General features: G+C 36.6%; 1 protein-coding gene across 2 annotated transcripts in view; it reads left to right on the top strand.

Moving 5' to 3' along the window:
- Positions 1–430: 430 nt before the first annotated feature.
- The window catches only part of LOC127648669 (kinesin-1 heavy chain-like), a 29,354-nt gene continuing 11,485 nt past the window's right edge, over positions 431–18,299 (top strand). Inside the window, exons 1-16 of one of the 2 annotated variants that reach the window (XM_052133382.1) lie at positions 431–598; positions 8,761–8,848; positions 8,960–9,033; positions 9,761–9,865; positions 9,973–10,021; positions 10,178–10,233; positions 10,875–10,962; positions 11,201–11,325; positions 12,617–12,721; positions 14,101–14,246; positions 14,423–14,571; positions 15,163–15,371; positions 16,309–16,377; positions 16,470–16,676; positions 16,780–16,923; positions 17,544–17,729. In XM_052133382.1, the coding sequence (XP_051989342.1) occupies positions 473–598; positions 8,761–8,848; positions 8,960–9,033; positions 9,761–9,865; positions 9,973–10,021; positions 10,178–10,233; positions 10,875–10,962; positions 11,201–11,325; positions 12,617–12,721; positions 14,101–14,246; positions 14,423–14,571; positions 15,163–15,371; positions 16,309–16,377; positions 16,470–16,676; positions 16,780–16,923; positions 17,544–17,729 (1,926 nt within the window). In that variant the 5' untranslated portion in view covers positions 431–472. Of the gene's footprint in view, positions 599–8,760; positions 8,849–8,959; positions 9,034–9,760; positions 9,866–9,972; positions 10,022–10,177; positions 10,234–10,874; positions 10,963–11,200; positions 11,326–12,616; positions 12,722–14,100; positions 14,247–14,422; positions 14,572–15,162; positions 15,372–16,308; positions 16,378–16,469; positions 16,677–16,779; positions 16,924–17,540; positions 17,730–18,299 lie in introns of both variants that reach the window. The other variant, XM_052133380.1, reaches the window with a different exon arrangement.

The following is an 18,299-nucleotide window of genomic DNA, read 5'->3' as shown; positions in this document are numbered from 1 at the left end:
AATTCTCAAAGTCCATTTCTCTTGCTTAGAAATAATACAGATATATCAAAACATACATTAATTTAATGTATTATATTTATCAAATATTAATTTGAGTAAAAATAAATCAAATATGCTCAGTCAGAAAATTAAATGCTTTTTGAGAATTGTAATATAACATTTCAACTAAAAATACTTCTGTCAAAGACATTTGTTCTTATGAATTAAAAATGTACATTGCAAAATCATGAAAAGGTTAACAGCGTTGTTATTACTTAAATTATGTCTTTCAATAACAAGACTAACTCAACCGCCAAGGCAATGTCCAAAGCTCTTTCCGAATAGTCTCACGGGCCGCGAATCAACAACCCATCGCTCGGGATTTGGACCTGGGCTGGGCGGAGTGGCCCCACCCCTCCATTCGTGTCTGCGTGTGCGCGTGCGTGTGTGCGTGTTCTCGCCGGTGCTCTCGTGATTCGGTAACCGGGGGAAGATGGCGGACCCGGCGGAGTGCACCATTAAAGTCATGTGCCGTTTCAGGCCTTTGAACAGCTCGGAGGTGACGAGAGGGGACAAATACGTCCCCAAATTTCAAGGCGAGGACAACGTCGTTGTCGGGGTGAGTGTCGTTTTGTGTCGTGGGTAGAGTTAACGTTCATTTATCTGTTGTTCTCGCTCGAGCGGCTAATGCTAATGACCCACAGACCAACAGAAGGAGAATTCATCACGACCCGTAAATATGAACATCTGACACCGACTCCATCCACTGCATCCGGTCCAGTGACACCCAAAGCCGACGGTTAATTTCGGATATAAATATTTATTTTGTTCATTTCTGTGCCGTTTCCTCAGCAGCTTCATGCTAACCGTGTTAGACAAGGCTTCAGAGTCAACGCGGAAAGACTTTCAGTTTTACACTCTTAAGACCACAAACTCTTTATTTACTTGTTAAGTCTGTGATGTGGAGTGGATTTTAGGTTTCTATTAGTCTCATTTTAAGCATTTGAGTGTAGGGGTGTGTGTGGATATTTGATGAATGAGCAGGAAGCAGCCCACATTTACGGATGTTTTAGTAAATACTGTAAGAAAATCACTATTTAAAATCACTTCCAATGACAACTGTCAACAGAGTTACATTTCGCATTTGAAAAACGGATGCAACTGGATATAAGGCTGTTTATTGAGTAAAATGCAAAAAAAAGTCTCACTTAACTTATAGCCTTTATATTTCTTAATATACTGTTTAATATTACTGATAAGTTTGCCTTTGAAAGACCTGAATGTGGCATCTTCTTTAAAAGGACCCACTAGAGATGCTGATGAGCTAAAAAATAATCTGGATGTGATCAACAGGAAATGTGGCAAATGTGTCTCTCCAATATTCAGATTAGTGATTATTCAATATGGGTTTTATAATAACAGATTTATAAGGATTTAGCTACATTTGTTCACCCAGTCTTGAATATTTAGGTGCATCCTTGGTGTGTCACTAGGATCTGCTTTTGTTCATGGTATTTGTTGAATTTTGTTTATGTGCTTTGCTTGTCCAACATGAGGTTATAAACTAAATATCCTGTATTTTTCATGGCTGGTTAACTTGTGTCTTGACAAATGGTGTATGAAAGCAAACAAGCCATGTGGCAGTCTTTTAAAATCATTTGGGTGACCATCCCATATATGTAAACAATGATGGTGTAATAGGGCAGTTTTCTTGCATTTCCTGTTTAATTGCACAAATCTTTTATGTTGTTGTGCACGGCGAGTGAGGTGTTACAGTTAAAGGAATTTTCCAGGTTCAATACAGGTAAAGTTCAATTGACAGCATTTGTGGGATGATACCTCAAAAATTACTTTTGACTTGCCCCTGCTTTTCTTAAAAAAAACAAAAAAAAAAACAAGCAAATATCGAGATTCCATTGAGGCATTTTCAATATAAGTGATCAGGGCCAATTTGTAGACATTAAAATGCTCACTGTTTTAAAAATATAACCACAAGACAAACAATATGCTTGTTAACATGATTTTAGTGTCACTTACTAAGTTTTTTCTGTGTAAAGTTTTATAAAATGTTACAACTGCATTGCCATAACAATGTCATTTCAACAAACTTTAAAATGACTGTAAAAGGGAAGATTTAAACAACTTTACAGCACAAATAATACATGAGTTTTAACAGATTAATTAATGTAAGTGTTTTTATAAAATTACAAGCTTCATGTTTCTGCTTTTAAATCATCCAAACATTGGCCCCATTCACTGCTATATTTAAGGCCCAGGTATACTTAATTTTTCTGCGATCGGATTGGGCCTGGCCAACCACGCTGCCTTTCTGAGTATACTTTTCTGACCGCAAATGAATAGGAATGCGTTTGACACATGTTCACTATACTGATTTGTGACACTAGTACAGTCAATGGCCAGCGCATGCACAGACGACGCACACAGAAAGTCTAGATGGCGCACGGTGAAGCTGTGCGGCTGTGCTGATGGCACAGTTTGCATCACACACCCAAAGTGCCTCCCTGTATCCTTAGTTTTTGCTTCTCTTTTCTATTTTTTTTTAAGAAAAAGAAAGGACGAGTTAGGTGTACCCTGACCAAAAAATTTCCTAGTCGACTAGTAGTCATTAGTTTAAGCCATTTGTCGACTAGTTTTCGCATGTTTATAATATTAATTTAATTACATATATATATATATATTTGGAGGGGGGCATCAGAAAAAGGTTTGCGTTCCAGGTCTGAGAAAGAATGTAATAAGTAACATTGCTAACACTGTTCTTCATTACAGAGAAATACTAAACCGTAATAATGAGCCTTTAAAATATAAATTTTACAAGCGCACGCATGAAGCAAGCCTCAGCGACATCGGCAGAAGCAGAAATGATTCTGAATGTGTCGGAAAAACCAGCAAGAGACTGTCTGAACATGTTAATTTATAGAGATATGCACATTAGGGTTGTGCCAACAGATGATGGCCAGAGTGATCGCCAACAGCTGATGCCTTTGACGATGTCAAGACGATATTTGGCTCGTTTTCCCATTAATGTATTAATATGGTATTATTATTATTATAATTATTAGGCTATTAAATTAATATTACAAATAATTTGCCCATAGAGACACAGACACGTGCTTGAAGAAACGCTTTATTATATCATTAAGAACAGATGACGGAAAAGCCTATGTGCATATATGTTTGTACGGAGGTGAGCAGTCTCGTGGAACACGTGCATGTAAAAGGTTCTCACTCTTTGTTTGTTTCTGTCTTCAGAATTATTTTGTGCAAGAACAATATAATCTATCAGTGCTACAGATGACCTCAGACATTTCAGCTCAGTAGGTGCTTTGAGTTCCCTTTATTTCCACAGAGCAGTTTATTGTGAACACAACTCTGCAGCTTATACATCTGTCATTAAAACATAAAATAATACAAAAACATGTTCACCTCGAACCATGATCCGCCTGCATGTTTAAACGGATACTTTCCTCAAGTTAAATGGAAAAGTGGTTACTTATATAATTTTTTGATATCTTCGTTATTTTGTTGTAGTGCAATTTGAATTTAGAAATGTTTTTTAAATAAATTAATTTAATGTTCAATGCAAAATCATTAAAGCAACTATATTCACTGATCCCTTAGCCACACGCTTGAAGAAACTCACTTTATTAATAAGAACAGATGACAGAAAAGCCATCTATGTGCATGTATGTTTGTACAGTGTAATTGGATATTGCGAGAGATATATAAAATCTCGTGAAGGAGGGAACAAATAAATGTATTCACTCGCATTAAGTATTTTCCCAGACAATTAAATACCCAACCGGTAGAGAATGCACAGATGAAGTACGGTTGAAGTCTTTGCCAAAGAGATGTTGCCCTTCACAAATGTTGTAAAGCCATCTTTAAAAAACAACACACATTTTAATTGCACTTAATTTTTTTACTAGTTTCATTTGAATTTTCAGTAAAAATAAATAAAAAATACAGTTCAGTGTTTGAAATCAAAGTGTCTTGATTTATTGTGTAAGCCTAACCCTGCTTAACAAAAATTACCCCATTGTACCACCTAGCATCCAACCAGCGTTCCTATGGAGTTTTAATTTTTCTGCGACCAACTGGCCTATCAAACCTTGGTCGACCAAGACTCTTCTCATCTCTCTCTTTTGTGGTAATCAATAATATGCCACAAATGCTGTAGAATTTTGCTTAACTCCCTGAATATTCCTTTAAGGCGAGAGAATGGCCTGAAATGGAGACCCTTTAGGCTTATCCACTGTAATTTAAGTGAAAAGAGAAGCGTGTGTGTGTGGTTGAGAGCACCAGAGAAAGGTGAGATAATGCTTTGAAAATAGAGAGTGCTCCACCCTGTGCAGCCCAGGGATTCTGTGTGTGTAGAAGTTATATGAGAAAAAGGTTAGGTAAGAAAATACCACAATCAGAACTCCAGGAAATGTTTCTTTTCCCATAAGAAATTGGTGTCAGTTGTGTCATTATTCTGTTAGATGCTGTTGTGCCTTGCTATTTCTATGTACAGTTAATGCAGGAGTAAATATGTATGATTTACGTGCGTGGACATGCTTTAAAGTAATTATGAATTGCAGAATAAGAGGTTAAACTGAGTTTCAACATCTTAGTAATGGAGATTGTTTTCAGTGGGTTTACTGTTACTGTCAGGTTAATTGTGTTAGGGCGGTTGCAGTTAAGCCATGGCAGTGACGGTCATTAAAGTGAATATGGTTATATTGCATGGACAGAGAAACCACATTCCCTAATGTGTTACTCCAATGGGTTCTTGTGTATTTTCACAAAAACCCGCAAATCATAATTTTGTCTCCCTTTGACATTCGGCTGTAGCAAAAATGGTTTTATAGACAACATAAACCAGTGGCGTGGTCATGAAAAGCTGTTAAACATTACACTTCTGCTGTCATTCGCTCTAGACTTTGGACAGATTTACCCTGGTCTTTGAAATGTGTCACTTCCTTTTGGTTTGCATTTATAAAGTTATATTGACTGATAAATAATAAGAGTATTGAATTCCATGTAAGTTTATTGCACACAATATTTCATTGTATTTAAGCCATTCTAAAGTTTTGTTGTAAACCCTATTCATTTGCTTTTTTTTAAAGAAAATGCAATAAAATGATAGTTGAACAATTAGGCTCGATGCAGTATGGTTGCTCTGATACCAAAAGTACAATACCAGCCCTGGTACCTCAGTATGGATACTAAATCGATACTATAATCAACCAAATAAAAAGCCTCCGGTTTTTTATGAAATTACACAGAAACTCATTACTTCATTAAAAGTACTGCATAAAGTCTTACTGCTACAAATTAAGCATTTTCCATTTGGCTTTTTCTGGATTCCATGTTAAATGTTATGATCAAATGGTGTTTAATAAAATTGATACATGCAGTTTAAATCAAATAAAAATATTATGTTTTGTTTTAGTTTTTACATAAAATTGCTATTTTAGCATTAATGAAAAAAAAATCTGATTACCTGTGGCACAAGGCTGCTTGTGTTTGATAATAATAATACAACCATTTAATATTACGTAATTGTTATGAGTATTATTGCTACTTTTTGAATATGATATTTTATATAGTAGTTATATTTTTCTGTCTTCAATTTCACGCATCCATTTGAACAGAGCCTTCATGTTAACGGGACTTTTATTTTGACACCTTTGAGTTCTTCCTGTTTTTGATGGGTGAGGTATATCTAGCTTCCCATTAATGCAGGGATACTCCCTTCTCACTTGTGTGAAGTTTGTGTGAGGCAGATGACAGAGCAGAGCGGCACCTCTTGTTCATTCTGTTGCATGCAGCGCATGTGGCAGTATATTATTTAATTAAATTACATCCTCCTGCAGTTTAATGATCACAATTGGCCATATCCAGAGGTTGTTTAGTTTCAAACTGTCATTGATTTAATCTCAAATTTGTCACATCTCATATCATGTTTCTAATGACAGCATACTGTAATATGGTACTGAAATTAGCAACAAGATGATATCATACAGTGTAAATTTATTTGGTATCGCAATACTTCGTTAGTACTGGTAAACCGTTCAAACCTAAGATGCAGTAAAGTATATGATGTACTGAAACTTTTGTCAAAAAATACGAGCTTTTTAGTCACTATAAGGATATACAGTTATGGCCAAAAATATTAGCATCCTTGGTAAATATGAGCAAAGAAGGCTGTGAAAAATTCTGCATCGTTATCCTTTTATCCATTCTGAGCATTGTTTCATTGAATTGAAAAGCGAGTTTTCACATAATGACCAAATAAGATTCTTTATATATATATATATATATATATATATATATATTATTCATTATATTTTGATGATGCGCTCTATTGTACTTATTGTAACAGAGTAAATTATAACCGCATTTGTTAATGAATAGACATTGGAACAATGAGACACAATGCAGCAGCCAAAGACGTATGACATGTATACATTGTATTTGTACATGTCTTTGAGAGTCTGATGAGCATTATGATTGTGTTACATCCCAGAACAGATTCGTTCTCTCTCATTCATGATTTATCAGTTTACAGTTCTGGTCAATACTTGATTGTGAGCCAATCTTCTGTGCTCCTTATTTTAGTATAAAGATTCCTGAATTCTGAAGATTCTTCTTTTATTGTGCCGGTTGTTTGGTTTTTAGAATTGAAGCTGATAGATTTTGAACTGTTATGAGCTTTGCTAAATGAGCCCAAGGTGTTATGGCTCGCCGAGTCAAGAATGCAATGATACAGTGAGAAAAAAATAAATAAATTACCATGTGACCTACAAGGCAAATTTGTTTTCGGGTGTTTTCACACTAGCACTTTTGGTGCGCACCCTGGTTCGAATGACGTCAACGTTCAGTTCGTTTGGATGATGTGAACGCTGTTTTGCAAACTCTGGTGCACACCCATGAAAAGCACCCAGGTTTGCTTGAAAACGTGCTCTGGGATTCGTTTCATGTGAACTCTGGACTGGTTCGCTGCTGATATGAACACAATCATACCAAATCGTAGAAATGAACACTTGTGATGATGTATATTTTGCGTCTTTGTCACATTCTTCACATCTCTTGCTACACATCCGTGGGTTCACAGCAGACAGACGCTAACATCGTTGTACATTCAATGCATCCGTGGCAAACAAACATATGTGTCGTACTGTGCATGCAAAGTTTTGGTGGTAAATCCAAAGAGATGGATACTTAAACACAGCAAAGCTGATGTCTACTTGAGTTGTTACCTAGTTACAGTGGTAAACAGCTGCTGCTTGTACTCACATTTATGACGCAATTGGAATGCGGTTCAACCCAAATTATATGATGTGAACAGAGATCAGCAGGGGGAGGGGATGGAAACAAATTCTAGTTCGGTCCAAGCAACTGAATCAAATGTGAAAGTACTCTTCGTTACATTGATGTTGGCATCAGTGTCAATGAGCATCACCTCATGATCTCATCTTTGTGTGCTATTACTATATTTATATTTACATTTTATTCATTTAGCAGACACTTTTATTCAAAGTGATTTACAAATGAGTATTACAGCGAAATATTTAGTATATTATTATATAAACTATTTTAGGATTTTGTAGCACATTCTCTAAGGCAGAAAGTTTGTTTTGTCTTGAATAGGTTTCGTTTTTAGTTTTTTCCCTATGTCATTCTAGTGCACCAATACATCATGAACATTAATGGTACAAAGTTCTAGTTTGACCGACATGTGTCGTTTACTTCATTAGGATTAGCCTACTTGATCACTTTGCTTGTCAAAAGGCTGTTGTTCTTGATCACAGTTTCTCTGCTTTTTTTCTTAAGCCAGAAATTCATAAATCCATGTTAAAGGCTTGTATTGGAGAAACACCAGGTTATGACTGAGCTAGTAAATGACTGGTTTTAGCATTCCATAATAATCATATAGTAACCCTAATCATAGGATGACCTATCACATTCCATTGAGACCTTTGATGCAGAATTCTTTATGATGTAGAGGTGGGTGATGGTCATCATTTTATGTGTTACATCACATGTTTGTTCAGTCTTTTCACTCTGTCAGCTGAGTGGCCTTTAAAGATTAAAACCGATGATCAGACCATGCTGTTGTGTTCTGTAATTCAGACACGACTCAAAAATAAAATTAACATTTGTATGTTTTACACTGACTACATTTTTTTTCATCTGCAAGGTTGCATCTAATGGTACATAACTATAACCTAAATCAGGAGTTGGCGATCTCTTTGACACGGAGTGCCAATTTTTATTTTCCTGGTAAATGGCTATGTCGAAGCATAGTGTGAGGAGACTAATGCTGTGCATGCAAGCCATTGGTGCATCACAAGTCGATCAGCTATTTAGCCCTTTTCGGTGAATCGCACCTGCAAACTTCTAAAACGTTATTTCCAGGTTTAATTCTCTAAAATTTACTCAGAATGGTGTCAAAAACAAAAAAAACTCCAGTGAGTGGCAGTTCTGCAGATGGAAACAGCATATTGATGAGAGAGGTCAACAGAGAATTGCCAGACTGGTTTGAACTGACAAAGTCTATGGTAACTCAGATAACCACTCTGTACAATTGTTGTGAGAAGAATATCATCTCAGAAATGCTATTCTGAGGTGTGAGTGGGTGGGTGCTGTTTTGGTGGCACAAGGGGGACCTACACAATATTAGGCAGGTGATTTTAATGTTGTGGCTGATTGGTGTTGGTTGTTGACCCCTGACCTAAATGCTTCGGAATTTGTTTATTTTTGTCCTGTCTATAGGGTAAGCCGTATGTCTTTGACAGAGTTTTCCAGTCAAACACATCTCAGGAGCAAGTGTACAATGCCTGTGCTCAAGAAATCGTCAAAGGTAAACCAGAGGTCGCTTACTAAACATTTGAGTCAAATAAACAGCATATACTACATTTAAATATAATTTATCCTGTACGTACATCAAGGTTTAATCATGACTTTCTCACAGATGTGCTTGGTGGATATAATGGAACCATTTTTGCTTATGGCCAGACATCCTCAGGCAAAACACACACAATGGAGGTGAGAGAGAAATGCATGCAAATTTTTTTTTCTTCTTTTTTTTTTTCTCCATAGTGGCTGTTAGCGGTTGGGCGAAATACTGACTAAATTGATTTACTGGTAGAAAAGTATAAACCGGTAAAGAGTCTTTTTTTTCATGGCGTGGTGAATGCACGATTTGTCAACCGTTTGTCAACCGTGCATTTTATCCAGTATATTGTTGCCATAAAGTATTCCAGCATCCAATAGAAGGCTAAATAAAATAAAATTATATGATGTGGGGAGTTGATACAGAATCAGTGCAAATGCTAATATGTTCAACAAAAAAGAGAGAAACCACATTTTTTACATGTATTGAAAAATGATGCTTAAATCTAATTTTTTATAATAATTTGTTATTGATAGTTGTTTTATTGCAATGGATATGAAAAGTCTGCCATTACTTTGGATATTGTTTAAAATCAAAAATAATTTTAATTGTTTTTTTGTTTTTTTTTTAAACGTTTTTGAATCGCATGCAAAAAAAATTTGTAGATTGTGATTTTATATATTTATAGACCAATAATTTGGTTTATATAATGGTTAAGTTGGTTTAAATATTATTATTGAAAAGCATTTAGCCTGATTTAATTTTAGGTGTTCAGTGTTTGATCAAAATTGTGGCGATACAGGATCCGTCCACTTTATCTTGTTGTTTTGCTCTGTTGTAATTCTTATAAGTTACTGAATTGTTGTGAATGTTCTCTAGGGAAATCTCCATGACACCGATTCAATGGGAATTATTCCCAGAATAGTGCAGGACATCTTTAACTACATTTACTCTATGGATGAAAATCTGGAGTTCCACATTAAAGTGAGTCATTTACCTTCTCTCATTCTTTCTCTCCTTATTCATTTAAAGATTTCCATATTGTTTCATGTTGTATCTGTTCTATTTATATTTGTTTTACTTCTATTCAGGTGTCATATTTCGAGATTTATCTAGATAAGATTCGAGATCTGTTGGATGGTGAGTCTGGTGGCCATCCGGCTTTGAAGTTTATCAGCTGTTGAACTCTCAGATATACACCTAGACAAAAGTTATTTTAAGGTGATGTAGAATTTACATTTAATAGAATGATAGAGCTGCTTCCATTGTGGAATAATCTCTCTTCATCTCTTGTAGTTTCGAAGACTAATTTATCTGTACATGAAGATAAAAACAGGGTTCCTTATGTCAAGGTGAGATTCTGAAATCTGCTCTCCTTGCCTAACCAGCATCAATAGATTTACATTCCATCTAAATGTTTAGCATTTTGTTTTATTAAAAAAATTATCATGTGCATTATCTTGAGGGAGCCGATTTGTCATGATGAAGCAGCTGAATGATCTCCTTGCTACGGGAAAAGTTTTATTTGCAGGATTGGAGCAATTGTACTTCATTTTATTAAATGCTGCCAGGAGACGCTGCAGAATAAGTTGAATTTCTGACATAATGAGGGCTGACATGACTGCGATGCCCACATGCAGCCAGCCTCCGCATATCTGGAAGCGCTCATGCTCAAAACTGTTCTGGCATACTTTGAGATCCCACTTTAAAGACCAGTTGTGGGTTAAACTCGACACATTGTCAAAAATGTCATCGTTTTGTGAATAAACTGTTTCCATCAACTTAATGTGCGTTTTAACTGATGTGAAACGCTAGAAAATCCACCTCTTCCTAGTGCATTCAATTTCAGTTAGAGAGCTTATTTGCATTTCAATTTGCATGCATAAAAAATAGCTGGATGGAAACCCATCTACTGATAGAGAATAAATTATAGGTTGCAATATGTTTTTTTTTTTTTTAATATAATTGCATTTTTGTATGTGCCTGGTTTTAGGGTTGCACAGAGCGATTTGTTTGCAGTCCAGAGGAAGTTATGGACACTATTGATGAGGGCAAATCCAACAGACATGTAGCAGTAACAAGTATAAATACAAAACACAAATATGCACGCACACACCTTTACAGAAACATGAATTACTTTATACTTATACTCATACTTCATCATGCATGATTAATAGAATACAAAGTTAATGAAAATCTTGATAGGAAACCAAAACATCTGCATCATTCACCATTAACCACAAGAACTAATTTTCAACTGACATCATTGAGGAATTGTAATGTTGTGTTGTAATAAATGCATGTGTATGCCTGTTTTAGATATGAATGAACACAGCTCCAGGAGTCACAGTATCTTCCTGATCAATGTGAAGCAGGAAAACACACAGACAGAACAGAAGCTCAGTGGGAAGCTCTTCCTGGTCGATCTGGCAGGTAGTGAGAAGGTGAGTTTGTGTTAGTGCTTTCACACTCTAACCTCTCATGCCTGTCACACTCATGCGTCTGCTGCAGACGAATATATGTGCCATTTTGTGCATTTAAAATTTTGGTGGTAACCCTTATGTGACAAAAACATGAAAATACTGGCATCTTCTTGTCTAGGGTTTTCCTTTTTACCTTTTTTACCTATGGTCTCCTGAGTTTTTTTTAACCTTTTTAGCTACAGTGGTAAACAGTTGCCGGCAGAATTCATGGTTTTACACTGTGTGACCCTGTTTCCACCTGAGATAACTATGCATCTCGGGTGATCCGATCACATGTGGTCAGGTGACACATTGCTGTTTACACATCGCTGTTTACACTTTAGTCTCCTGTTACCATTTGTTTTCGGCTTTGGACAAAAAAAGAGCGGGGGAAAAACAAATGCTGCACTGTTTTTCACAGATATGATTGAAATATAATTGAAGCACAAACACAACATATCAAGCAGAATTATACATTATTTTAGTGTGTTACATTTATTAAAGGAGCTTCAGGTGTTTCCTGCTTGTCGTCTTGGTTGATATCAGACACACTAAAGATGCGTGAAGCTCGTGATTGTGTATTTATCTGCTTTTTACATTTTTCCGAATGGACACTTATTTCTTTTAAAGCCGCTCTTTATTGGAAAAGTTTAAACTCTTGTTTTTGTCCAGCGGTTGATTGACAGGTGAGGGATGGTGCTTTGCTGCTGCCATGATGCATACAGGACAGATTAGCGTTTACACCTCAAATGTAATGTGTTCACATGTGTTTTTGACCACATTCTTATGTGGTTTTTGTGATGCAGTCACAAAATGTTTTAGACCCCATTTAGACCTGTATTTATGGCTGACCACATGTGATTGGATCTCCTGAAAAGCATCGTAATACCAGGTGGAAACTGGGTCTGTGTCTTAACCAGATGTGATAAGATTCCAGTGACGAGCAAACTATCTGTCCTCACTGAGCTCCACATGACTGGGAATCAGAAAGAAAGTTGGTATGACTTTCACCTCTCCTCTCTGAATCGGTGTGTGTTCACAGCGGACGAGGCAACCTAGCACAATGCCACAGAAATGGAAACCAAGTAATCAACAGAATGTCCTATTGCTCTTAGCTTAACACGATCATGCCTGTTTAGGACAAAAATTCTGATTAACATGGGAAAGATACCATTTATAGTGTCGCGTCATGTCTGGATAGGACACTGTGTAACTCACGGTGATGGCATAACCAAGTGCAAAATTAACCATAAACTGTTGTGCTCTCTCACAGGTCAGTAAAACTGGAGCTGAAGGCGCTGTACTGGATGAAGCCAAAAACATCAATAAGTCTCTATCATCACTGGGCAACGTGATATCTGCCTTAGCCGAGGGCTCGGTGAGTCACACACACAGTCTTTAGATCAGTTCACTATGCTCTTTGTATTCTAGTGTTTGCTTGTGGAGCTGCAAGGCTATTGCGTTTTTAAGCTCGAATAGTATGTTTTGTGGTTTAACACTGATATTCACTTTATGTTAGTTCAACTCTCACTGGGATTTCAGTTTTACTGATCTTCATTAGCATGACAAATAATGCTGCATGTGGATTGCCAAAGAGCAATGCAAAATAAAGTAATATAAAATATACGGTAGTTAATTTAGGGTTGGGTTGGTGGCTAAAGATCAGGTCTGATAATCAAAGAGTCAGTGGTTTGAGCAAAAAGGAAGTGATGAAACATCATGTCTCTTTGGAAAAAAATATTACTAAATTATAATACTTGAACAATCTTAATAGTGCAGCTTTGGCCAGAAGGAGACTAGGCTAGATACTTACTGTTCCTCACATGATGGCTGGTAAATAAAATAAAATAAACAAATGGCTGCACTGTGCTGTTAATACACAGCAGTCCTTGTGTTCTCCTCAAAGGCAGGGCAGTTTTGAAACTACAGTATAAAGCTCAGGACCAACTGAGTATTTGAACTTTTTCTTTGCTAAGTAATAAGGTGTATTGGGGATCTGCTGCTTATAATTAAGAAAGTTATCCCTTTGAAGATAGTTAAATTACAAAATACTAACAAAAATAAAATAGCTACTGTAACTAAATTGAAGAGCTGTACATCTTACAATTATTTTTTTATGTTACAATTAAATTACTTGTACTCAATAAAGTGCTATTTTTAGTAGAATTTAAGGGTGAAGTTTGTAAAATAAAAAGTCAAAATATGTTCTACTATGCCAGTTTATTGTTCATTGATCACAATATGTAAGCCATTCGTGGGTTTACCTACCACAAAAGTATAAACGCTCATAGGCACTATCAAAACATATTTTGAGCGATCCACTAAGCTCCACCGATCCCTTTCTGGCTCAAACTATAGCGTGAGTTTGGGCATGGTTACTTGTAGTGAACTGTTCAGCAGGGGGACTATGAACATCCTTCATAAGGATGCTTGAACCTTAACAAACCCAGCTACCGTTCAATGTTATCGGACGAGCTGATTCCATTGCCAAGCTCTCTGTCCGGTGTGTATTTGTTATAGTGGTCTTGTTCATTATGACGTTAATTGTTTATCACCTTTTTTTATGGTCTATTTGTTCTTAGGGAGTGCGAAAGAGCGGGTTGAGTGTAAGGGGTGTTAGCTAAGGTTGTTTGAAAACGTACTTTATTTTTGTATTTCGGTTTGGTGCCACTAGTTGCGCAAAAATATTACACTTTACATTTAATTATATATAATTGCTGTAATCCTGGTATTAATCTCTCTTTGTTTCTCTCTCAGACGTACGTTCCATACAGAGACAGTAAGATGACGAGGATCTTGCAGGATTCTCTTGGGGGAAACTGCAGGACCACTATCGTCATCTGCTGTTCTCCCTCCTCATACAATGAAGCTGAGACCAAAACCACTCTCATGTTTGGACAGCGGTGAGGATAAACATTTGTTCACCTCTCAGTCACAGTCTTTTCTCAACATTCTTAATGAAGTCAAGAACTATAACAACCATTTGTATTTATGCAAAGTTCTGTATGTAGAGTAAACAACAGAGCCTTATAACTCCACAAACGCCAAAAACTGTGACCATGTTTGTGTGTGTGTTCAGAGCGAAGACTATCAAGAACACAGTGTGTGTGAATGTTGAACTGACAGCAGAGCAATGGAAGAAGAAATATGAAAGAGAGAAGGAGAGAAATAAAAGTCTCAGAAACACCATCACATGGCTAGAGAATGAACTCAACCGCTGGAGAAACGGTCAGACAAACAAAAGTCACGATTTAACATTTTTACACTAACAATTTTAACCTTTTACTTGTGATGTTATTTTGTTCTCATTGCATTGAAAACATAATGTTTTTTTTCACCATACAGTGGGGCCCAGAAGTCAAAACACTTCTATTATGCATTTATCTAATTTAGTATTTATTTTTTATTGCTAATTATATTATCAGCATAACAATTTGAGTGAAAAGTCAAATAAAAAAATTAACAGGACCTGGTTTCAAAGATTCATAGTTTCCCTTTTGTTTAACAACAGCCTGAATTAGAGCAGATATATATTCCACAAGTTTTGGTTCCATAAGTCATAGGTTTCCACAAAACCTGATGATCCATGTTATCCAGCATTATTTGTGAATGTTCCAAAGAGCATCATGTCTGCCTTGATTGGAGCCAGGAAACATGGCCTTTTACAAATTACATTAACATAAGAATTTTGTTTCTAGGTCTAAAATTAATTTTGGATCCCAGACTTTCAATGTAGTTTTAGACTTATGTAGCCAAAATAAAACAATTAGACATGCAAAAACATGCATTTCCTGAAGGTCCTTTTTGTTTGTTTTGCAGGTGAGACTGTACCTGCTGAGGAACAATACGATAAGGAGAAGGTGAATGCTGAAGTGTTGGCGATGGATAACACAATTAATAATGATAAATTTGCATCCACACCAAGCATGCCGCCCATGCCAGGGATGCTTGGGGCCCAACTCAGCGATGCAGAGAAGGCAAAATGTGAGGTTGAACTTGCCAAAATGTACAAGCAGCTGGACGACAAGGTACACTCATACAGCCTTTCTTCATGATAATGTACCACAGTTCTTTCCTAGTCACCACTTACTATGTTTCCAAAAGTTTTAGCGCATCAAAATAAAGCTGATGGAAATGCACATTATCACTAAAATGTCCTAAATGTCGACATAATATTTTTCCACATAAACTCTATGTCGATACATCAAATGTTGCTAAAAACTGGTTTGGAAACACTTTTTGCCGATATAATTGGCATTAACGCAAAAATGTAGTGTCACATGACAGAATTTGCCCCAATCTTTAGCCTGTGTTAATCATGACGACAGTATTGAAAGCCAATTTATAATACGTGATTATGGATTGATCTTCACGGCGTATAGAGCCGATCTGCAAACGTGACACTTCCAGGAGTGCCAACACGCATATCTCGTGCACATTGAACAAATTAATGGCCACTGTTTTAATTATCGCAGTATCCATCCGTTTATTTATTAAAAATTGCTTTTCCACATCATTCATAAAAATAGACAGCAGTCATGGAATTAGTCCATAAAACATATAATTTCTGTGCACAAAGATGTTTGAAATTAAAAATAAATACACAACACTAGGAGAAAAGGATAAGTGCTTTTTATTTTTGTGTTTTTATATATATTTTTTGGAACACTTACAGCCCAATTCTATTAAATTATTGTTTAGTCTACTTTTGAAAAAATGCCGGCAAAATTCTCTGTGGTTTTTATAAAACCAAAAGCCAAAGCAATGGTATTTGTAAAGTATTTGTTGTGACAAATAGAACCCTAGAGACTTTAAATATATCTAAAACTATAACTTGAAATAGCTATAACATAAAAGGAAGTACATTTCTATGAATTTGCAACATTTTATTTTACTGTATTAAAACCATGGTATATTTTTGTAAGGGTATATTTATATTACTGTCTGTTGTTGTCTTGTACCTAGGATGAAGAGATTAATCAGCAGTCTCAACTGGTGGAGAAGCTCAAACAGCAGATGCTGGACCAGGAGGAGGTTAGTGACTTTGTGTGGATGTGAACAGAAGATATGCACTTCTGTGGCCCTGTTTACACCTCGTATTAACATCTGTCTGGGATGCGTTGTAGCTGCTGGCCTCATCACGTCGAGACCATGATAACCTCCAGGCAGAACTGACTCGTCTCCAGATGGAGAATGAGGCGTCTAAAGAGGAGGTGAAGGAGGTGCTGCAGGCTCTGGAGGAACTTGCTGTCAACTACGATCAAAAAAGTCAAGAGGTGGAGGACAAGACCAAGGAGTTTGAAGCCATCAGTGAAGAACTTAGCCAGAAATCTGTGAGTTCCAACAGAACTATATTTTAGTCTTTTGCCTACACTCAGCCTGTCGTGAGTAGAATGATAATAAACTTGTCATTTAAACCCTGTCTGTCTGTCTCAGAGTACCTTGGCATCTATAGACTCAGAGCTGCAGAAACTGAAGGAAATGGCCAATCACCAGAAGAAAAGGGTGACTGAGATGATGTCATCACTGCTGAAGGACCTGACGGAGATTGGTATAGCTGTGGGCAACAATGACATCAAGGTGAATAATATACATAAATCTTTTCTAAGTTTATGTGTGTCATTTCTGCTCCACCAGCAAATGGAATTGCAAACCTATTGACTGATTTCAAACAAATTTCAAACACTCTCCCATCTGCAATGTTCGAGCCAATTTTGCTGATCGGGTGCTCAAACAAACAGAGCAATGTTTTGATACCGCCATGTAGTCAATGTTTACACTTTTCCAAGTAATCAACCTACAAATGTCTTAAACTTGTCTCTTCATATTAAACTGGGATAGGAGAAAGTATTTTAACATTGATTACAGCTTTATGGGAGTAATGACGCTTGATTACACTGATTGGATAGGTGATTGGATCATGAAAAGGCCAAGTTTAAATTCTCTTCAAGATGCGTCTGAGACTGATAGCAATCTGAGGCATGAGACTTTTTGCAAAGTGTAAATGCATTTATGTGGCCAAGTTTAAATGGAATGTGCATACCCAAACGGGATCAAGACATATGAAATGACTAAGTGTAAACAGGTCCTAAGAGCTTTAATTTTGTAACGTTAATTAGAAGAGCTTTGGACCAAACTCTAGACTTTGGAAAGTCTTTTGAGAAATGTTTTTTTTATATCTCTCTCTTTCTCTGCAGCAGCATGAGGGCAGTGGTTTTATAGATGAAGAGTTCACTGTGGCAAGACTCTATATCAGTAAGATGAAGTCAGAAGTGAAAACGATGGTTAAACGCTGCAAGCAGCTGGAAAACACACAGTCCGAGAGCAACAGGAAGATGGATGAAAATGAGAAGGAGCTTGCAGCATGCCAATTACGTATCTCTCAGGTACCGTTTGTCTGGTGATCCACACACTCCCCTCATACTGCCTCCTATAATTCATATATTTCTCAAATCAGACAAAAGTCACAGGACATGCTTAACAGCCAACACAAACACTCACTGTTTCTGAAACCACCTTCTATCCACTATATAGTGCACTATTTCGGCTGTCCGCCATTTTGTAGGACTGTCTGAATTCTGAGTGAGCCACACGTCCCTACTTTTGTTCACTCATTGTTTTCCACAATGCACTCTAATTTTGAGAGTTAATTCGATGTACAATCGACGATAGTTAATTGCCCATAATCCACCGCGGGTAAGACATACGAGCTGGTAGAGTGAGTGCGAGCGGGCGAGAGATAGATGCCAGTTTACTGCCACTCCTGCAATGTTTTATTTCATGTTGAATATATTAAATTACTTTTTAACAATTCATTACTTGATTAAAATAACACAGTCAAATTTAGTGAGGCAAAACATACAGATACATTTTAAAATGCATTCTTTATATGTTATACAGAATTTTGCCAATAAACTGAAGAATTCTGTATTTACTAAATAATTCACTGAGTTGAT

This window comes from Xyrauchen texanus, chromosome 9, assembly GCF_025860055.1.
Source record: "Xyrauchen texanus isolate HMW12.3.18 chromosome 9, RBS_HiC_50CHRs, whole genome shotgun sequence".
Lineage (NCBI taxonomy): Eukaryota > Metazoa > Chordata > Actinopteri > Cypriniformes > Catostomidae > Xyrauchen > Xyrauchen texanus.
Note: the sequence above shows the minus strand (reverse complement) of the source record. Positions and strands in the feature narration are given on the sequence as shown.